At 35.7% G+C, this 23029-nt stretch overlaps 1 protein-coding gene across 2 annotated transcripts in view; it reads right to left on the minus strand.

The window, feature by feature from the left end:
• Window positions 1–2284: 2284 nt before the first annotated feature.
• The window catches only part of abraxas1 (abraxas 1, BRCA1 A complex subunit), a 40392-nt gene continuing 19647 nt past the window's right edge, over window positions 2285–23029 (minus strand). For both annotated transcript variants that reach the window (XM_073042582.1, XM_073042583.1), the window contains exons 7-9: window positions 21670–21754; window positions 16105–16219; window positions 2285–5337 (exon numbers count right to left, since the gene is read on the minus strand). In XM_073042582.1, the coding sequence (XP_072898683.1) occupies window positions 4898–5337; window positions 16105–16219; window positions 21670–21754 (640 nt within the window). In that variant the 3' untranslated portion in view covers window positions 2285–4897. The remainder of the gene's footprint in view (window positions 5338–16104; window positions 16220–21669; window positions 21755–23029) is intronic.

The following is a 23029-nucleotide window of genomic DNA, read 5'->3' on the forward strand; positions in this document are numbered from 1 at the left end:
CACCCCTTTAATTTCTGCTGCCAAAATGCATGGCCATACATTTCCTGACACTATTCCATCAGCCATTTCTTTGCCCATTCTCCTATTCTCTGTCCTGTAGACTTTCTACTTCCTCAAAACTATTTTCCCCTCCACCTATCTTCATATCAACTGCAAACTTTGCAAAAAAGCCATCAATTCCATCATCCAAATCATTGATATATAACATACTGGAATGTTTCCCGTAATACCATGAGCTCATAGCTTGTTAAGCAGCCTTGTGTGGCACCTTGTCAAAGACCTTCTGAAAAACCGTACACAACATCAACCAATTCTCCTTTGTCTATCCAACAAATCTGTCAGGCAAGATTTTCCCTTGAGGAAATCATGCTGACTGCGGCCTATTATATCGTGCCTCCAAGCACTTTTAAACCTCATCCTTAATAATTGACTCCAACATCCATCCAACCACTGAGATTAGACTCCTGCCTATAGTTTCATTCTGCCTCTCTCCCTTCTTGGAGAGTGGAGTGACATTTGCAATTTTCCAGACTTTCAGATATCTTCAGCCACCTCTTTCAGAACTCTGGGGTGTATACCATTTGGTCCAGGAGACTTATCCACTTTCAGTTTCCTCAAGAACCTTCTCTCCAGTTACGGCAACTTCACACCATACTGCTAGTGTCTTCCACAATGAAGACTGATTTCATTGTCCTTCATTATTCCCTCTCCAGCATTGTTTTTCCAGTGGTCAGATATCCATTCTCACTTCTCTTTTACCATAGAACCACAACAGCACAGAAACAGGCCCTTTGGCCCTTCTGGGCTGTGCCAAACCATTTTTCTGCCTAGTCCCACTGACCTGCACCTGGACCATATACCTCCATACCCCTCTCATCCATATACTTGTCCAAGTTTTTCTTAAATGTTAAAAGTGAACCCACATTTACCACTTCATCTGGCAGCTCATTCCACACTCCCACCACTCTGTGTGAAGAAGCCCCCCCCCAACTGTTCCCTTTAAACTTTTCCCCCTTCACCCTTAACCCATGTCCTGTTTTTTTTTCTCGCCTAGCCTCAGTGGAAAAAGCCTGCTTGCATTCTCTGTCTATACCCATCATAATTTTATATACCTCTATCAAATCTCCCCTCAATCTTCTACGCTCCAGGGAATAAAGTCCTAACCTATTCAACCTTTCTCTGTAACTCAGTTTCTCAAGTTCCAGCAACATCCTTGTAAACCTTCTCTGAAATCTTTCAACCTTATTAATATCTTTCCTGTAATTAGGTGACCAAAACTGCACACGATACTATACCTCACCGTAACATTCCAACTTATACTCAATACTTTGATTTATAAAGGCCAATGTACCAAAAGTTCTCTTTACAACCCTATCTTTACACTTGTATACCTGAATACTTTGTATTTTCACTGTCTTCTCAACTATTTAGAAAATAGGGCTTTCTTTTCAGATTCAATTCCTATATTGTATTGCACCTGACAGTTGTATGTTTGTCCCTTTTATAGTTCTTCCTTGTATTTACATGGCCTACTGTCTTTGGTACTTTGAAATGATTTTCAAAATTAGACCTGATAGAGCTTTTATTACAATCAACCCATTAATAGGGTAGATGGATAAAATGAATTAAAACCATCAGGTGTACAATTAAGGCACGCCTTAGAAATTCTGCCAAGAATTGAAGTTGTCAAAATGAGTTAAACTTGATGTGTTTCTCAATTAGCTTTTTTTGTGTTTGACAAACCCACAGCTGTTGGAATAAAATTGTCCTTGTCAGAGATTTTGCAAGTGCTAAAATACAATACAAAGGATAAATGCTTCTGGCCACTTAGTTTTCTTAAAAGGTGATTTGAAATTTCTCTCAATTTTATTGGTCCCTACGTTTTCAGTAGCTCTTTCCAGTAACTCAAAGTTCTTTTTCCAGCAGAAATACAATTTTAACTCCAATGAGTTAGCTACACTTCTGACAGTCTTGTCATCTTTAGTCTTTCCAATAATATGAAATGTAACATTAAACTAATTTTTGTCTTGCAATGAAAAACTATTATTTCTCCCTAAATGTATGTGTGCGCAAATCACACCAAGTAAAATCATAATGTAAGGATTGCCTTGAAACCTAAGGGTAAGAGGGGTGTTACATTCAATGGCAGGTTTTTAACCACAGTAAATCATTTGAGCACTGGGAAATCTCTACTTCAGCACCATTAAGACATGAAAAGATTTTTTTTTTAATGCCCGGTGTAAATTATCTACAAATTGAACAAGTAAATAGTTAAATACACAAGTTAAAGAATATATATTTTTTTAATATTTGTGAAGATTGCGCACTTGGGTTTTGCATTAATACAGTATTTTCAACAGCAGTAACATATTTACAGGAAGGCACGTCAATGGCATAACTATATACATTTAACTTTAGGATCAGGGCAAATGTGAAATTGGAGAACTTAATGTGAACATAGAATTTTCTTAAGGATTTTTGGGTGAGAATACATTTTTTTTTGCATAGCTCGGTAAATTCTGGTGAGCTCTCACCATTTGCAAAATCTGTTTGCAGACTCAAGTGAATCTTAGTTACAGTGGAGCTAGCAGCAGCACTACCTTGCATCTGCAGAGACCTGGGTTCATTCCTGTCTGTAATAAGTTTGCACATTCTCCCTGTGTCAGGGTTTCTTCCCACATCTGAAAGACATACATGTAGTAGGGTAATTGGTTACTGTAAATTGCCTCTGGTGTGAAGGTGAATGGTAGAATTTAGGAGTTATGGGGAGAATATAAAATGGGATCAATAGGTTTGGTGTTGAAAGGTGGACATTAGTCATCACTAACTTGGTCAACCTGTTTCTCTGCTTAGATTCAAGGCATAACCTGCTGAGAGACACAACTTTCATTTTATCTTCCATAATTAACTAATATGGGCAGGTTGTTAATTCTTTGGGTAGGAAGCATTCTTGATTTAACAGATAGATCTCGGGCATCTATCTATTGTGGTAACTAGTCTACGCCATATAAAAGTGGCACAGAAAAGATAGTGAGTTATTCCCCCACATCCCAAGCTTTTTTGGACGATAAAGTTAGCAAACTAACTTCATAAATATAAGCAAGAACAATGACAGCCAAGGAAAAACTAGAAGTTATAGTTTTGTAGTTCGAGTGCTCGGCCATACAAGAAAGATATAGTGACTCAAAACCATCAGGGAACAAAGAGATTGATGTGTCCATGGACACAGCCCTTAGAAGTACTGCATCAATAGAAAAGGTAATTAAAAGGGCACATGGAAATATGGGCTTATCTCAGAAGTTGGAATGTAAATATAGAAATATTTTAATTCACCCTCACGTGAAATACTGTCTGCATGCCATCCTTCAGCAATATAATAATTGGATATACTCAGATTCACAAGAAAAAACATTTTGTCACGGAATGATATGTTGCGTAAACAATGTTTTTCCTTGAGTTTAGAAAGGATCTAATCAAAGTAAGAGAATGTTTAGATTTAACCCAATTGAATGCTTTGGTAATTTGTTCTCTTGGGAGTATTCCAAAGCATAGGGCACATTTCTAAAAGATTAATATTAAGATTGAGATTTCCAGAAAAGTTTCTTGCAGGGATTACTGGAATTTTGGAATTCTATCCCCAAAATGGCTGTGGATTCTGAGGCAATTTAAATGTTTAAGTATACAGCTTAGTTGCAAGAGTACAAAGGTATTTGAACTGTAAAAATGGTGTCAAGTTACAGACCTTAATCAAATAACACAAGATATGGCAAAATAGTCTCTTCTGTGCACAGAGCACATTGGCATAAACTGCCTTCTGCTACAACAATGAAACTTTGGTTTAAGTATCAATCTAATGTCTAATTCCTACATGGCTTTAACTTATTTCTGCAACCTCCCCAATACTATTGTGGAGAATACTATCTTCATCTGGATCTTCTAGTTGCCTGTTAACCAACAATTCAACAGTCTCCCACCAGCTAAGTTTAAGCTCGAGAATTCCATCTCTAAAAGTCTTCACTGCTAAAATGTGCTTTATAACCACCTCATTCACTTTTGGTTCTCATTTCCCCTTTGGTTTGGTGTTGAATTTTAATGGGTTATGGTTCTGTCCAACTAAGTTATGAATGAATTAGAATGAGCTTCACTTTTACAACTTCAAAACATCACTTTCCATCTACAACCTTTCTTAAGACTTTGAAAGATTTGTCAAATCATTATCAAAGAATGCCCAGCTTTTGTAATTAAACAACACAAGATTAGATTTTTATTTTCAGTAAATATTACTTAATACAAAATAGTTTCCAGATTGTTTCAATTATCTGCCAAATCTTCTGATCTGTAACTTGTTTCTAGACTCATAAGCATGAATTTTACCCAGTATCAACTGCATAGTATTGTCTTATGTGTTCCTCCTGCCTATACCCAGGGAATTACCCATCTTAGATGGCTGCTAAGATGTTGGAAGTTCCATCTCATGGAGGAAGTTTATTCCAAATTAGCTGAAGTGCACAATACAAAAACCGGTGTTAAAGTGGTGGAAACACATAAAAAAAAAACAGAAAAAGAACTCTTTTCAAAAGTTAAGAACTGGAGAGATTTAATCTCTTTAGGCAATAATCATGAAAAGACATTACTGTAATCCAAACTGGTCCTCAATCTTTGTTGCTGTTTCAGCAAAACATTAAAATTTTTGTTGATGTCTCCAGCATTAGCTGTCAGACATCTCAAACAAAACTGAAGGAGTCACCATGATGAAAACAAAACCATGTGCTTCTCCTGCATCCACATCACAGCATGCTTTTCAAATACAGCATCCTTTTCAAAATGTATTTACAAAGATTTGGCACTTTGCTTTTGTTGAATAAAAATGGCTTATCAATTTTCAGGCCAGAAATGTTCAAAAAGTTGGTGAAGGTGTGGACGTGATATCATTCACATAATCATCCAGTTCTTCATTCTCTGATTCAGTTTGTCTGATCACCAATTCTGTTTCACTGCCCTCGCTGTCTCTACATGATGACCTTCTGGTCTGAGACAAAACTGCTTTCCGTTTTTTACTCCAACTGGGGCGATTGTGGCAGTTCTTTGCCTTCCGTTTACATGTAATCCCAGAAGCATTAGCCTTTTCTGATGGTGATGTGTGGGTGTTTTTTGATGAATCCTGTGCGACAGTATCCTTTAAATTCAATTGATCAACTTCACTGTTACAATGAACTGGAAGAACTTGACCACTTCTTGTAATTGACATGGATTGTAAAAGTTTTGACAGAGGAAAAGCCACCTTCAAAGCCTCTGCTAAGTATTCATTTTTCTCTATGTGGTCAGATTTCCTTTCATCTATATTTAAAAACAAAATAAAAGGTTACTATGCATGTGTTTCTGTACATTGTGGTCTACCAGACATACAAAAGTCACATTATTATTGTAGTTTTAGGAGTTGCACTGCACTGTAAAGATTCCCAGCATTTTTTAAATGAATAGAAAAATAACAATAGTTGTGCAAAAATGTGTTCTTAAAAATGAGAATTCAAAACTAGAAATAAGCTTTTATATGAATTAGGAGCCATGTATCTATTTTCTATCTAGCTGTATTTTGAATTGCACTGTTTATTATGGTTAATTTGTCATGTGGGTTGGGGTATGGTAGAAACAAATGAACATAGTTGAGTATTCTTGCTTTGTCTTAGTCAGTCTACTCTAGTTGAGAGAGGGTGAGCCAGGGAATGATATTTCTTGTTGACCACTAACTTTGCTTAGTCACACGAATTGGAAAACTTATTTCATTAATTATGTTAGTTATTCTTATTTCGCTACATCACTAATTTAGTTTTGTTAGTTTATCACTATAGGATCATTTGTCTTTGCTGGCTTCATAATAAAGAATAGAATGTATTTTTTCTTGACTTCGAACTCAGTTATTTTGGAAGTGCATCATACAATGTCAACTCCTGTATTCAGTCTCTCAGTGGTTTTGGTTTGTTTTCAAGTAACCGCTATATTTTATCAACAAAAATAAGTTATTCCAAATGAACACCAATCTAAGGCAAAGGATCGCTTTTGACCTGTTGGTGAAATTGGAATTGCAACACTGAGAAGCTTGCAGTAGGGTTGTGTGCAACCTTTTGTTGATTCATGCTGTGTTTTTGTGATTGGAACACGGTGTCAAATGCCTGTCCATTAGGAACTGTTGCTCGATTGCATGCTGTTTGCCTGAGGGTTCATCGCTTTGTTTTACTGAAGTTCTGGAACAGTTGTGGGCGAACAAACAACAGGTTGCGCAATAAGCAGAAAGTAACATGAGTGAATCAAAGCATGGAACTTGAAGTCAGGACTTGCAAAAGAGAAATTAAACTTACTTGGAAAGCTAGTGGGTAGGGGTTGTGAGAAGTACGGGAAATGCCTTACATGTGCAATCTTGTTGAGGATTTGACTAATCTTTGTGAAGCTGTTGCTAAGCAACATCACATGCTAATCTCATTACTTCTTAAGGACGAGCAGGGAAAGCAAAACAAATGGTTTTCAAGCATTGTTAGCCTTTGTATATTATTCATAGAGGATGTTAAACAATGGTTAATCCAAAAATGTTACTTTGAAGGTAAAGTTGCTGCAACAAGTGAATATGAATCTCTACTTCTCAATTTCTCAAATTCCAAGGCATGTTTTGACTACGCATATAGCAGAGGACCACAAAATGATGTAAACCTGAGTGACATTATATCAAATGTCAGTGCTTGAACTTCTGTTGCAGGAAGAAAATCTGTATCTATTGACTCCTTTGCACATATTAAAACAGAGGCTAGTTTAGTTGCACTAATGACACGTCAACAATTATCGAAGGTCAAAAATGCGCTGGAGGAGCAAGAGGAACGATTAATTGCTACAGAGAAGGGAAGAACAACTTAAGTTGGAGGAAGAAATTGCTGCACAGGTGGCCAAAGTTAATGAGTTAAAGGCTTCGTAGCGAGTGCTAAAAGTGCTCCAGCAGGACTGTAATGTGGTGTGAGTTCTTATATTGCAAAGGCACAGAGAAAAACAAATATTCAATGTCAATGTTGATTCCTTTGTTCCTCAAGTATCTGAAAAACATGAGCTAGACCCACAAGAGGTAGTTCAGGGTGTTTACTCTTGGCCTGCACTAATGAGGCTCTCTGAATCTATGTCATATTCCACAGCTTGAAGGGCTCATGGGGACATTCACTTACAGCATGGAAACACTCTTGTTTCAGATGAGAGGTCAAAACAGTATTATTGTTATTATGAGGAAGCAAAATTAAATAAAACCTTATTGGCACAACAACAGTGCCTTTCATCTTTGCCTAAAGGAGAGATTCAAATCTTCAATGGTGATCATTGCAGTATCATGCATTCATGAAGACTTTTGAAAACAGTATTGAAGGCCAAACTGATGGCCATACTGACTGCCTCTATTTCTTTGAACAGCTCTCTAGGGGTTGCGCTAAAGAACTTGTCAGAAGTTGCCAGCATGTCTACCCTAAGAAAAGATATGTAAAGGCAAAAAGACTTAACTATAGAACATTTTGGTAATGAACAGAAATTTGCATTCATTGACATCCAACAGGTTCTTTCTTGGGTATCTATCAAATCTGAAGGCATGAAAGCACTTCAAATCTACACTTTTCCTTAGAGGCTGGTGCAATGCTATGGAAGAAGTACAGTATATGAATGAGCTGGATATGCCTGCTAATATGTTGATTGTTGTACAAGCTTAAGGACAAATAGAAAGCAGTGGTCTGTGAACTGCAAGAAAGGCACAACCATAAGATTATTTTCACTAATGTTGTTTAGTGAACAACATTTTTATTGAAAGGCGATAATGTTGATGACTGCCTTTTTTAGCATCCTTTCAGGAAGAAGCAGTATCTCTCTATCATGATCTTATATCCATTTGTGCTACTCACGAAGTTAATAAGCAGCAGACATAGTGTGCTAGCTGTGATACCAAAAGAGCAAGGACTGAAAGACATGAAGGATTTAGATCTGGATCAAGAGGTACGTTTGGTGGAGAGAGTACTGATAGATAGATAGATAGATACTTTATTCATCCCCATGGGGAAATTCAACTTTTTTTCCAATGTCCCATACACTTGTTGTAGCATAACTAATTACATACAATACTTAACTCAGTACTGGGAGGGCAATGGTGCATTCAGTCTGATAATTTCAAGCTTAAGATCACGATCCAAGGCAGACCATTTGCCAGAAGGGGGATCCTCTCCACAGTTAGTTCCATCTATGATTCTTTAGGTGCTATCCGATAAGATGATCCTACAAGATCTTTGTAAGAAAGCTTGCCTGGGATGACACTATGGCAAGATCAGTTCATGAGTGGACAAGCTGGCTGGAAGAACTCAGCCAGTTAGAAGAATTTAGGTTGTTAGATGTTTGAAGCCTCTGATTTTGGAGAAGATGGCTAAGGAGCAGTGTTGCACAACACATGCTCTCTCTCAGGTGCACAATGCTTTCATCATGGGAAAATCTAGGTTAGTTCCATGCCTCATGGAACTCACCGCTGCTGTATGGCAAGCCGTATTAACACATTGTGGAGGAGGGTGTTGCACATGCAGCTTCATGACTCAGCTTTTTGAACTGATTGTACATCTATGCTGAAGTACATCAAGAATGAAACTTGCAGGTTCTGAACATGCGTTGCGAACAGAGTTTCAGAAATTCTTAAGGTCTTACAAGCATCTCAATGGAGGTATGTAAACACTCCAAGCAACTTGGCAGATGTGGCCTCTTGCGGGCTGAGGGTGAAAGCATTCCTGAACAACGAAACAGTTGTCAGGGCCTCAATATCTTAAAGACTGCAAGGGAATGGGCTGTGAATCCCGACTATTCTGGAGAACTCCTGCTATATGATTCAGAAGTCAAGAGAAGTGTTACAATGAATGCCATGCTGATTGAAGAGCAGGTGGATGCAGTAACACAAAAAATCCATCACCTCTTGTCTTGGACCCATTTATGGAAGACAGTTGCTTGGCTCTTAGATTTAAGAACCCGCTCTAGTTTCTTAGCCAGAAGAGGAAGCAAATGAACATAGCTGTTATTCAGTCTGACTTGGATGAATAACAACAAAGGACCTCATTCTCAGTGGAGGAGCTCAGTAAGGCTGAAATGGAGATCGGGTTTTGCCAAAAAAAGATTTTTAGTGTAGGAGTGGACTACTTTGGAACTTTTGAGGTGACGAGCAGAATGAGTAGAGTGAAGAGGTAATGAGTCATATTTACCTGTCTAGCTATATGAGCTATTCACATTGAAGTGACATCTTCTTTAGAGAGATTCCTTTGTTGATGGACTTTGACACTTTATAGCAAAACGAGGACAGGTTCGTGAATTACGCTCTGATAATGCAACAAACTTTGTTGGAGATGAGTGTGAGTTGCGAGAAGCCATTGAGAAGTGGAATCATTCTCGGATCAGTGATGTCCTTCTTCAGAAAGGAATAAAATGGATTTTTAACCTGCTGGCTAGTTCACATCATGGAGGAGCATGGGATTGATCACGTCTGAGTGAAATGACCTCAATTCCACCAGGAAGGTACAGAATCTTGACGAAGAGAGTTTCCACACAGTCCTCTGTGAAGCAGAGTCATCCAATTACTAAGGCACCTTCCAATCCCAATGATTTGCAAGTACTAACACCTATCCACCTGTTGCTTCTGAAGACCTCACCATCCTTACCAACAGGAGAGTTCCAAAAAGAAGACACTTATACTCATTGTAGATGGAAGCAAATCCACTACATGTCAAACTAGTACTTGCCCACAATTACAGGAATATCAGAAATGGTCAGGTATAAAATATAATTTCTTCCCAGGAGACATTATACTTATAGTGAACGACACAGCACTTTGAAACTCATGGATCATTCAAGTCATTCCAGGCAGAAGAGGATTTGTGTGGCAGGTCTACATGAAGACCAAGACCAGCTGTCTGGACAGGCCCTTTACCAGGATCGGTCTTCTACAAGAGGCAGAAGTTTGAGGAGCTACAGCTCTAGAAGCTTCATGACTTTGACTGAACTTACTGACTTGACAGAGAGTGGTGGTAAAGATCACTCTGTATTGGTCTAACTGTTGGTAACCTCTGGCTTAGATGACTGTTACATGACTTAGCTGGAAGATGAAAAAAGAAAGATGAACATTTTGCATAAATGTTTAAACATTTATCCTTATAGATTTCACAACTCCTATTTTTAGCATTATGTAGTTATAAGTATTATAGTGTGATAATTAGGGGCTGGGATGTAGGAGTCATTTACCTACTTCCTGCCTGTATTGTATTTTGAGTTGCATGTCTACTATGGGTAACTTGTCATGTGGGTTAGGGCACGGTAGAAGCGAATGAGTATAGTTACGTATTTTGTCTTGGTCAATTTAGTCTCACTGAGAGAGGGTGAGTCGGGGAATTATTTTATTTTGTTGACCACTAACTTTGCTTAGTAACGCCAATTGGAATGTTTATTTCATTATGTTTAATTATGCTGGTTATTCTTATTTCTCTATATCACTAATTTAGTTTTATCAGTTTTTAAGATTGCTTGTCTTTGCTGGTTTTGTAATGTATGATTGAACATACTTGATTTCAATTTTGAACTCAGTTTAGCAGTGCGTCATACAATGTCAATTCTCATACTCTGTCTCTCAATGGTTTTGGCTTGTTTTCAAGTAATGGCTACATATTACACAAGATAATCTCTCCTAAATTTGCACATAATGCATCAAAAACACCAAGCCAAAGGTGGGTCCATTGGACTAGAGTATTCAGACATAATTCATAACCCATTTTGAAGTAAAAAACATTACCTTACACTTACACTATAAATTTCTATATTGCCATGTAAAATGGAAATTCTCTACAAAAACATGTTATGATGCTATTACGTTAGTACCTTTACCGGTAGTAGGATGTAATTAGAAAGGCAAATGTAAACTATATATGTGGACATTGGAATTTTGGACATTTGGTAGTGTGTGTTAAAATGCAAAATGTTTTTTTACTGAATTGTTAATTTAGCTTCCTAAATGTGGATCAAAAGGAACTTGTCCAATATTTCTCAATTTGCTGAAATTAGTCATTACAATGTCATTTTAGTTTTGATCGGTTAGCTTATCTCAAATGAGGTCACACTGGATGAATGCAAGGACAGATTATTAAATGATTAATATTTTTATATTTTTGTTATAATCAACCTCGTTAAATGCACTAAGGAGCAAAAAACCTGCAGACTTTGAAATCCAAAACTAAAACAAATTGCTGGAAGAAATTAAGCAGCTCTATCTGCAACTGTGGGAGAGAAACTGAATTAATTGAAATGATAGTAACAAGCAAATAAGCCCCATCTCTTCTCAAAATCAAATAAAGATTCAAAGGTTCGACTTCTAATTTTCTCCAAGCTAAGCCACAGCATCACTTGAGAGAACCATTGTGACAAAGTAGGAGCTGATCTATCCTTCCATTTCAACAAGATGGCCCTCCTAGCTATCAATGTAACAAACATAATAACATGTTGGTCAGACACAGAAATAGCATGGATATTTTGAGGAATTATTCCAAAAGGCACAGTCAATTTATTAGGATGTAAGTTGATTCTGAGTGCTTTAAAAATTGTTGAAAAGACTGACTTTCAAAACTGTTTTAATATAGAACATGACTATCTCAGTTTTACATCTATCACAATATTAGTCAACATTGGGAAATATTTTAGAAAGTCTTTCCTTCGTCAAATGGTAACGATGTACAATTTTAAATTGAATCAGTGAATGACTAGCGCAGATTAAAGAGGAGTTAATCAGCTTCAGAATCCGCATCCAATCCTCCCATATAAAAGTCAAATTGAGTTCCTTCTCCCAATCCTGTTTAATCTTAAGCAAAGGACGCTTATCCCATTGTAATAATAAATTATAAATTCTTCCAATAGAACCTTTTATCGAAGGGTTCATATTCATAATAGTATCTAACAAGTCAGCTTCCAATATGTAAGAAAAATTACTTAAATATTTTTGTAAAAAATGTCTAACTTGAAGATATTGTAAAAATTGTGAATATGAGAGAGAATACTTATTGACTAATCGTTCAAAAGACATCAATTTGCCTTCTTTAAATAAATCCAAAAAAGAATTTATACCTTTATTTTTCCAAAGTTAAAAAATTGGATCACTCCAGGAAGGTTTAAAAAAAGTAATTACGATAAATTATACTACAAAGTTTAAATTTTTTAAGATTAAAAAAATTGCGGAACTGGAGCAAAATTTGTAAAGAGTGCTTAACAGAATATAGGTTTAAATTAGCAACTTTAGCTAATTGTATGGGTAGAGCAACTCCTAATAACGAAGCTAAATAAAACTGTTTCACAGCTCTCAGTTCCAGGTCTACCCAAATTGGCCGATCATTCCTATCACCCCAATATAACCAAAAGGACACATCGCAAATTAAAAGCCCAATAATACATTCTTAGATTAGGCAAAGCGAGACCGCCATCCTTTTTCAACTTTTGTAAATGACATTTACTAATTCTTGGTCTTTTATTATCCCAAATAAAAGTTAGAATAATAGAATCAATCCGATCAAAAAACTTCCTACTCAGAAAAACAGGAATATTCTGAAATAAATAAAAATTTTTTGGTAAAATCATCATTTTAACTACATGAATACAACCAACAAGTGAAAATGTACGTGGGCTCCATCTACTAAATGAGTACTTCATAGAGTCCACTAAAGGAGGAAAATTGGCTTTATAAAGATCCTTATATTTTTTTAGTAATTATGACACCTAAATATCTAAAAGAATCCATAACTTTAAAAGGAATATTATCATATATATAGATTAATTTAAAGGGAGTAATTCACTTTTACTAAAATTTATTTTATATCCTGAAAAATGTCCAAATTTGTCAAATAATTTTAGCAAAGCAGGAATAGATTCTTCAGGCTGAGATATATATACACCAATAAATCATCAGCATAAAGAGAGATCTTGTGCATGGTCTCATTCACAAAAATCCCATGAATATTTTTGGCTTCACAAAGAGCAATAGCCAGGAGTTCTAATATTAAGTTAAATAACAAAGGACTTAATGGACAACCTTGTCTTGTCCCCCGTGATAGATGAAAAAAAGGAGACTTACAATTATTAGTGACAACAGTAGCAATAGGAGCTTTATATATCATTTTAATCCAGTTATTAAAATTAATATCAGAACCAAATTTTTCTAAAACATTAAATAAATATTTCCATTCGACTCGATCAAATGCTTTTTCAGCATCCAAAGATAAAATGCATTGTGGAGTTTTAGAAGAGGGAGAATATATAATGTTAAATAGTCTCCAAACATTTGAAAAAGAATAACAACCCTTTATAAAACCTGTTTGATCTTTAAAAATTATTTTAACCAAAATACTCTCCAACCGATTGGCCATTATCTTTGAGAGAATCTTAGCATCAACATTCAATAATGAAATAGGTCTATATGAGGCACAATTAGTAGGATCTTTATCCTTTTTGAGAATTAAAGAAATAGAAGCCTCATAAAAAGTAGAGGGTAAATCACTTTTCACAAAAGAATCTTTAAACATCTCCAACATATATGGAGAAAGCAATTTTCCAAATTTTTTATAAAATTCTACGGGATAACCATCAAGTCCCGGGGCCTTACCAGATTGCATTGAAAAAATAGCTTTATGAATTTCGGATTCAGTAATTTGGGCATCAAGAGTTTTTGGGCCTCAGCAGAAATTTTAGGAAAAGCAATCTTTCGTAAAAAAGCATTCATTTCAGAAGAATCTACTGGACATTGAGATTTATAAAGTTCAGTATAAAAATCTTGAAAAATCTTATTAATTTCTTCATATTCCCGAGCCAGGGTACCATCCTTTCTACGAATTTTCAAAATTTGCCTTTTGGCTCCAGCCGATTTTAATTGAGATGCAAGTAGTTTATTATTTTTATCTCCAAACATATAAAATTAGCTCTTTAATTTAAGTAGATAACCTTCAATTGGATGAGTTAATAATAGGTTATATTGTGATTGAAGTTCCAACCTTTTTTAAAATAAGTCAATATTAGGGGAAGTCGCATAGATATTATCTAAATCTTTAATTTGTTTTGAAATTTTATCTAATTCTGCTTTAGTCTGTTTTTTAAGTTTAGCTGAATAAGAAATAATCTGACCACGTAAAAATGCTTTGAATGTATCCCATATAACTAATTTGGATATTCCTCCTATATCATTAAAAAGAAAAAATTCTTTTATCTAGCCTTCAATAAAACTGATAAAATCAGAGTTTTGCAATAAAGTCTGAGACATGTACCATGGTGGACGGGCAAAAATGACATAATCAAATTCAAAGGACAAACTCAAAGGTGCATGATCGGATATAGCAATAGCGTCATATTCACAGTTTTTAACTAGGCAAAAGGCAGGGATCAATTATAATATAATCAATCCTCGAATATTTTTTATAGAGATGCGAAAAAAAGGAATATTCTCTATTATCAGGGTGCAAATGCCTCCATAATTCGATCAACCCAAAATCGGTCAAAAAGGAGTTAATAACTGATGCAGAATGATTTGAAAGTCACTGATTAGTTGAGCTCTTGTCAATCATAGGATTTAAACAGTTAAAATCCCCACCCATTATCAACATATATTCATTTAAATCCAGCAATAAAACAAATACTTTTTTTTAAAAAAAGGATAATCTAAATTAGGACCATACAAATTGACCAAAACAACCTTTCTATTACAAATCACTCCTTTAACAATTAAAAATCTACCATTAGAATCTGATTCAATATCCTCGAGTAAATATATTAGATTTAATAAAGATAGATACGCCTTTACTTTTACTCTGAGAAGCAGCATGCAGCTGTAATCCATTCCGCCATCCAAAAAACCTATTTTGATCTCCCGCCCTGATATGTGTCTCCTGAGCAAAAATTATATCAGGTTGATTTCCTCCACGATCTAAGTGTAATTTTTTTTTCTTGATGGATCTTTTTTTCTTGTTGGCGGCTTGATGTTTATTTTTAGAAGCTTTTTGTATGACGCATCGCTCCGGGGTTGTACCTCCAATGGGTTTCTTTTTTTCCCCCTCACTTTTCTTGATTAGTAGGGTTTTTTTAAAATTCACAAAAATTTTCAATCTTTAAGATAATTTCTTTTTTTTGAGGCATTGTAAGTGTTGTTACTTCGATGTACCTGTGTTATTTTTGAATAATAATAATAAAAAGATTTGAAAAGAAAGAAACTGAATTAATGTTTTACATCAAGGACCCATATCGGAACTGAATCAACAAATACCTTTCCTCTCCCCAGAGATCCTATTTTATCTCCTGAGTACTCATAGCATTTACAGTTTTTGCAAATCATAAATACAAGTCTGCAAATGTTGGGAATCCAAAGCAACACACACACAAAATGCTGGAGGAACTCAGCAGGTTAGGCAGCATCGATGGAAATGAATAAAGAGTTGACGTTTCAGGCTGAAACCCTTCTACAGTTTTTGCTTTGGTCCGATGAACATCACAAGCAGTCTAATGTACAACAATATCTTCGTGGATAGCATTCATGGTTGTTAGTGAAAGTGCAGTAATTATCTGTAGTTGCTTTTAAATTGTATGTAACAATGTATGTATTCTTTGAAACTTTTGAATTATTTGAAAACCTATTATGAATAACATAATTAGAGAACATTATTATACACCTCTTCTATAATAATGCAATTTCAATCATTAGTTTCTGATCCTGAAGACCATCAAGTTGGTTTATTAAATTTACTCTAGTTTCCTCATTAAAATATTAGTGTCCTGTAATGACTGTAATATTGGTACAGATCCACCCCAGCTTACCAATGCCTGACTAATGTACTGCCTGGATTTATGAGCAAGTATTTGAGTTACCAGCAGGGTGGATTTGCCAGCTGCTGCAAGACTATAGGCAATTTTCTGTTGGTTGGGAACTTGTTCCCACAAGTTGTGAATCGCTTGTTTACAAATAACTCACAGAAATGGAATCCTGCCACAACCCAGGAGGACTTGTACTGTTCTATGAAAATAATTGCTGATGATACAAGAAGTTCTTACCTTGAATCACTGTGCATAACTGTTTCTTCTTTGATACCTTCTCTCTCAGTCCTTGCACATCAGCAAGTAAACATCCCACCTTGCGTTCACTCTCTTCTACCTTTGAACAAGCAATCTGTGACCATGTGGCATTTAAGTAATGAAAATAAGGAATTTATTAATTACATATATTGAAAATCTTGGGATGAAATATATTGTTGTTACCAAAACAATACTTTTAAGTCTTACTGTGATAATTGCACCCTACAAATAGCATGAAACTCCAGAGTCTTTCTTATTAACTCCAACTTGTACACAATAATCTGTTTAAATCATTTCTCATTCGCCATTCACTGGCACCATTTACTGTTTATAAATCATGAAAACTTCAGGCAGAGTTAAATAGTCACCTCTACATGGGAAAAGCATTTTACAGGAATACATCATTTTGTTGCAATCAGACACACTGACTTGAGGCAAGCTATAGTAAGAATGAATGGTTGACGAGGTAAGATGGTAACTGGGAGCAGGGAAAACAACTTCAGCATTAGTTCCTTATTGGGTTATGTGATGAACACAAACTAATCAGATCTGTGGGAAAATGTATGCAGATAGTTAATTAACAAAAAAAAAATATTTTATGAAAATAATTACTAATGACACAAGAGGTTTGGTTTGGCAGGGGACTAAAGGATGATGATAAAAAACAGATTTGTGGAATGGGATGATAGATGAAAGGTACACATTCATAGAATGAGCTTCCAGAGCTTGTTGTACAGGCAGGTACAATTACGATGATTAAAAGACATTTAAACAGGTTAATAGATAGGAACAGTTTAGAGAGATATGGGCCAAATGCAGGCAAATGGGACCAGGTCAGGAAAGCACGGATGTGTTGGGCCAAAGAGCATTTTCTGTGCTATATAACTCCTGACTGATGTGGAAGAACCTCTGGAAGGAAAATCTGAAGTGGGAGGATACATTCAAAAGGGAAATTGAACAAATAGAAATCTACAAGAAAATATGTTGTAGATGCTAGAAATCAGAAATAAAAAGTTAGAAATATACAGGAGATCAGGAAGTGTAAAGAGAAACAGGATTAACATTTCAGGTCAATGACTTTTCATCAGTTGACCCTGAACCTCCCAATATGGGAGTAAATTTGTTCCAACCTGCCAATGCCAGTTCTTTTAAAGAATTATCCACGTAGTCAATTGGTCTGTTTTTCCATAGCACGAGCTTTTCCTTCACTATTTCCCTTTGTAAATTATAGTTGAATATAAATCACTGACTTTTCTCAAAGCATATTACAGATTATAACCATTGGATAAGAACCATTTTGTTGAAAATATTAGTGAAAAATAATGGGCCTTGACCTGCAGATATACCCATTGTTGTTTCTTTTGGGCTGGTAACTTTTCTCTTCCACTAATCTGATGACAAATGGAAAATAGTCACTGAATACTACAGCACAGAAATGGGCCCTTTTGGCCCACCTGTTCAAATTGGCGATGATGCAAAGCCCTTTTGTTTGCATTAGACCCTCATCCCTCGACACCTTTCCTAGCCAAGCACCTTTTAAACATTGTAAATTTATTTGCTTCCACCACCTCCTCTGGCAGCTTGTTCCAAATAGCTATCACCCTGTGTGTGGAAAAACTTACCCCTCAAATTATTCCTCTCTCAACCCCTCAAATTATTCGTCCCTCAGCCCCTTAAACCTGTGACCTCTATTTCTAGAATCCTCCCTCTCCGCAAAAAGACTAGTCTCTCATAATTCTATAAATCTCTATAAAGTCAACCCTCAATCTCCAATGTTCCAGGGAAAATAAACCCAGCCTAGCCAATCCCTCCTTATAACTGCATGTCTGTTGCCTGTCTGTCAAATATTTTCTGCACTCCCTTCATTACCACCACATCTTTCGGCATTATGGTGACAAATACATAATACTCCAATGTTTTGTCAGTTGCAACATGATGTCCCAACTCTTATCCTCAGCACCCTGCCTACGAAGGCAAGCATACCAAATATCTTCTTCGCTAACATATTCACCCTTGTCCCACTTTCAGTGAGATGCAGACTTCCTGAAGTCCCTGCCATTTACTCAATATAACCCATCAGATTTTGACTTCCCAAACTGTATTAGCCCAAACTAGCCTGAATTGAATTCCATCACCTGCTTATCATCCTTTAATTACACATCATGAGCAATCAATAAAACATGAACTCTTAAAACCATGATGAACTGTATTCTACCAAAAGATCTCATTACCCCACTGCTTGAAATCATGTCAAACTTGAGGACTGAGGAATTCAAATTTGGGGAGAAGAATTAAAAAAAATAATCCTGTATCCAAAATCTTTAATGCATAATAGCTTACACTTCCAAAAAAAAACCAGAATGGCTATGAAGATGTCATTTAATCATGCAGAATTTAACATGCGTAAATAAGTACATAAACAGAATGAGACATCTTTTTGATGGGATTATAGGCACTAATTAACCATTGAGATAGGGAGACAATGAGCTGTAAAATCCTATATTTGCATACTGCTAATGATTTAGACAAATCATGCAAGATAACAGTTATGGAATAACAGAAACTAAAGTACAAGGTTATACAGGTAAGCTATTCTGGATAAATAGATTTGAAAATACACAAACTAAGTCAAATAAAAATGAACCAGAACAGTAAGATCCACCACAATAGAGTTTTGACAAACTTTCTGCTGAAAGATTATTGGATCAAGGTATAAATTATTTTGTTTTCTTCCATGTGCAGCTTAATCTGAGTACTTCCAGTTTTTCTGTGGTCCTTATCAATCAAAAACCTAGCTTGAACAAATAAACAAACATTCTATCAAAGCAATCATGTCATTTTGGAGTGGGTTACTTTACACTTTAAAAAAAAATCATACAGTTTTTACTTATTTGGAGATACAACACTGATCAGGCTCTTCCAACCCAATGAGCCATGCCATCTAACAACCCACCTATCTAACACGAGCTTAATTACAGGACAACTTTATAATGACCGATTAATCTGCTAACTGGAATGAGGAAACCCATGTGGTTACAATTGAACTTCAAACTACAATGCCCTGAGCTGTTTCACTAACCACTTCGCTACCATGACACCCACATGACTGAAAGTTGTCATGATACCAAACTAGTAATTACGTCAGGATTTCATCAGCACTAAGCCAGCAAATTATTTGCATCCACTCCCAATAGGTGAACTAGTGCCACCAAGTTACCCATGCTGTTGGATGATTGGAAAAAAAAACTTAATTTGGAGTGAAGGAAAGAACACCAGGAAACATTTTACAATGGAGGTAGGTAGGTGGGCTGGTAGATGGTAATATGCTTGAAAAGAATGTTACAGTGACAACTTGCCACAAAATTAGACCCATCCTCATCCTCACAACAGGCTATCAAGTCTGGCACAAAAAAAAACCGTATGATTCTTTTAAAAAACATCCATGTTAGACTTCAAAACTACACACTGGCCATCCCAATGAAAACTTATGGAGGCTGCTGCTTCTTATCTGACCTGAATATTGTCCTGCAAATGCATCAAATGACATTTTAGATGACAATTTTACTTCACAACATATCAAATCAATCAATCATTGTGCAGTTTTGGACATCCACTTCCTACAGAATTTACTAATATGACCTGAAGAACAGTTTGGCACAGATCCTTGCTTGCTTTTCACTAACTGCCCACCAAAAACACATACTTAGTACTTAATTTCAGAACCTTTTCCAGCATACCTTTCTTCCACACCTGAAGTACAGCACCTGAAGTAGTTTGCTCTGTTATAGGATATGATTCCACACTTTAGTCTTGCCCTAGCTTTACTTTGCTTGAGGTTACTCAGTCCCAGGTATACACTGACATAAACTAACCATCAAATCCATGAATTTCCTGCTCTGTTGAACGCATAGCAGAATCTAAAACTAGGGTTCTTAAAGAAAAGACAGGAAGCATATCTTGCATTGATCGTACAGTAAGCTGAGGAAATTATACAGAAAAATACAAGATGATAGATTGATTAGTCTTAAACCAACAATAAATCTTTGATAGCCCTGGAACTAAAGATGGTGTATGGAGCCTAGATGAACATCAGTCACATTTGAATGAGTGGCAGAAAATACAAAGAAATGAATGGCAGACTCCTGTCCCTATGTTTTTGTAAACAGGAGAACATTTGTCTGATTCTCTGTTTATACTAATGTTCTCATCACAGCAGTCACAACTTCCTTTAACAATGTGAAGGTGTCACTCTCATCCTACTATTATTCTTGAAAATAGAAGCATTTGAAAAGGCTACAGTTTAGTCATTTTGGAACTAATGTAAGATTGAAAGATTGGGAAGGAGATAATTTGAACAGCTGACCTCTACAGTGAAGGTTAAAATTCTAATCATCATTTAACTTATGCTGAGTAATGAATATAAAAACATCTATATTTTGTAATTGCAAGGCAAACTTTAATCAATTCCATCTCAAATAGGAAAAACAGCAGAATTCATTTTAGTTATCAATTTTCTGACAAACCTTAAGACATTGAAAGTACCGTAGATTCCGGATTTTAAGCCGCTACTTTTTTCCCACATTTTGAACAGCTTTGAACTCTGCGGCCTTTAATACGGTGCGGCTAATGCATGGTTTTTTTTCATGCCGCCAAAAACATTTTGCCTCGTAACAGTAGACCAATAAAATTGATGAGTAGTTCACAGAGGTCCAATGAAATTGTACGATAAATCAAGCGCACTTTCACAATTAAATTATTGTAAATCAGTCATTTGTACTCACCCTCATCAACATGGAAAACACTCGAAGAAAAGCATTGTGCTGCCTTTATGGCAGTTATTTAGTTTATAATATTTTCGCTTAGTAATTCATTTTCTAGTTAAAGTTAGAAGAGTTTTAACTATATTTGTTTTCTGTACTACATCGCGGGATGCTATGACGTCACACCCGGTTTCGCCGCGTCTTGTGGGAAAATGCCGGTTTGCGATAAACGGGACGGCGGGGGGCGAGCGGCGGAGCCAAAACGCTGCTTTTAAGTTAAAGGCGATCAATAACTTTTCCTGGTAGGCTGCAGTATATATATTTTTTACCAGTCGTTAGGAGATATTGGAATGTTGTTCAGTAAAAAAGTATACGCAACGTATATTTAAAAGTAGCCGCGTTACAGGCACGGTTCGAAAAAAAGCATTTGCAATATGTATTTGTTTATGTTACCATATGGATTTAATTAAAAGTTAAAAAATCCTCACGTGTAATATCTTTCTGTGTAAATATCTCATATTACAACGTGGGACACCTGCGGCCGAAAATCCGGTGCGGCCTGTACAAGTAAAAAATTGATTTTCTTTCTAAAATTAGAGCCAGCGGCTTTTAATCAGGTGCGCTCTGTAGTCCGGAATCTACGGTATTAGAATGATGAACCAACCAGAGTGTAAACAGAACAGCTCTGTAAAATAACTAAGGATAAATGTCTTTACCTTAGGGAAGTGTGAAATACTGATATCAGAACAATAGAATTTAACAAATTTATAAGTATTCCAGTTACCTTCAGTTCCTCTTGCAGTGTATTACATATGCATTTAATTCTCTGAACCTCTTTTAAGGACCCATGGTGATCAAAAAATGCGTTTCTGAGGGGTTTAAAAAAAGTTAAGTAAATTTATGCTGCTTTCAATTTATCCTATTCATCATTTTGTCATTGATAAAATAACCAAGTTCTTTTACCCAAGAAGGATGTTAAACAATAAATACCATAACCTTCAACCATGAAATGCTTTAACTAACCTGAATATCTGACAGTTGTATTATTTTGGTCTACATCAATTATTGATTATGGCTCAGTCACTGATTAATTAAATCTTTCATTTCTTTCACCTTATTAATTTTTTTTACAGCTCAACATTCAATTACATGTTTAGCTGAGAATGATGCAGGACCCTTAGCTAAGATCTTGTGTTCTCCAGCCAATGAAGGTCAATTCTACCATTTTCCAGAAGATACAATGAGGAAAACCCTAATGAAACACAGCTAATTACTAACCAAAGATTTACATTCAATGCTTTGGTGAGAGAATACACGGTCTAGTGAAACTAAATCGATTTTCAAACATAACTAATAAAGAAAGTTCTTGATTATGGTTCTAGTTTACAGGAGAAAACACCTACTTTGCTCAACAATTGGAAGTTATTTTAATACTGAATGTATGTCTTTAGAGTGCACCAATAAGATTATTTCAAACTGCCTTAGTTTATTTGAAATAGTTAATAGCATTTTGTTTGGTTCCAATTTATAATTGCAATTCAGATTTCAGAATATTGTTTGAAACTTTGTGCACTAAATTTAAATCAGTAAGAGCATTTTAACATATATTAGCCTGAAATCCCTACTAAACGAAAAAGGAAAATACTTAGAATGCACCATATATGAAATCCATCTTCAATCTTGAACTGACAGAAAACTAACGTCAACACCAACTATCATTCTCAATTCCTTTAACAATGCAATAAATATTCTGCATGAAATCATTTGCTTAATCAATGCAATGTACCATTTTTATTTTGCAAAAGACTATTCATGACATTGAATCCACCATCCAGATGATCTACCAGGAATTTTTCTAAGACAAATCCCAGAAGGAAATGCATCCTCACTGAGCAACTTTTATTCATGTCATATTGCACTGAAAGCAAATGTGTTTCTAATTTTAATTACCATCCTCATTCCCATGTTGGCGACATTGCTGAATGATGTAAAATTAAGGGACTCATATATCCTGCAGTTCAACTTTGTTAAAAACTTAAACATACTTTGAGGTTAAGGCAATTTCAACACTATTACTGCCATGTATTTTTACCTGGTGTCTTTAAACAATCCACTATTAACCATTATACTACCTGAGAGAGACA

Source organism: Hemitrygon akajei, chromosome 4, assembly GCF_048418815.1.
Source record: "Hemitrygon akajei chromosome 4, sHemAka1.3, whole genome shotgun sequence".
In the NCBI taxonomy this organism is placed as follows: domain Eukaryota; kingdom Metazoa; phylum Chordata; class Chondrichthyes; order Myliobatiformes; family Dasyatidae; genus Hemitrygon; species Hemitrygon akajei.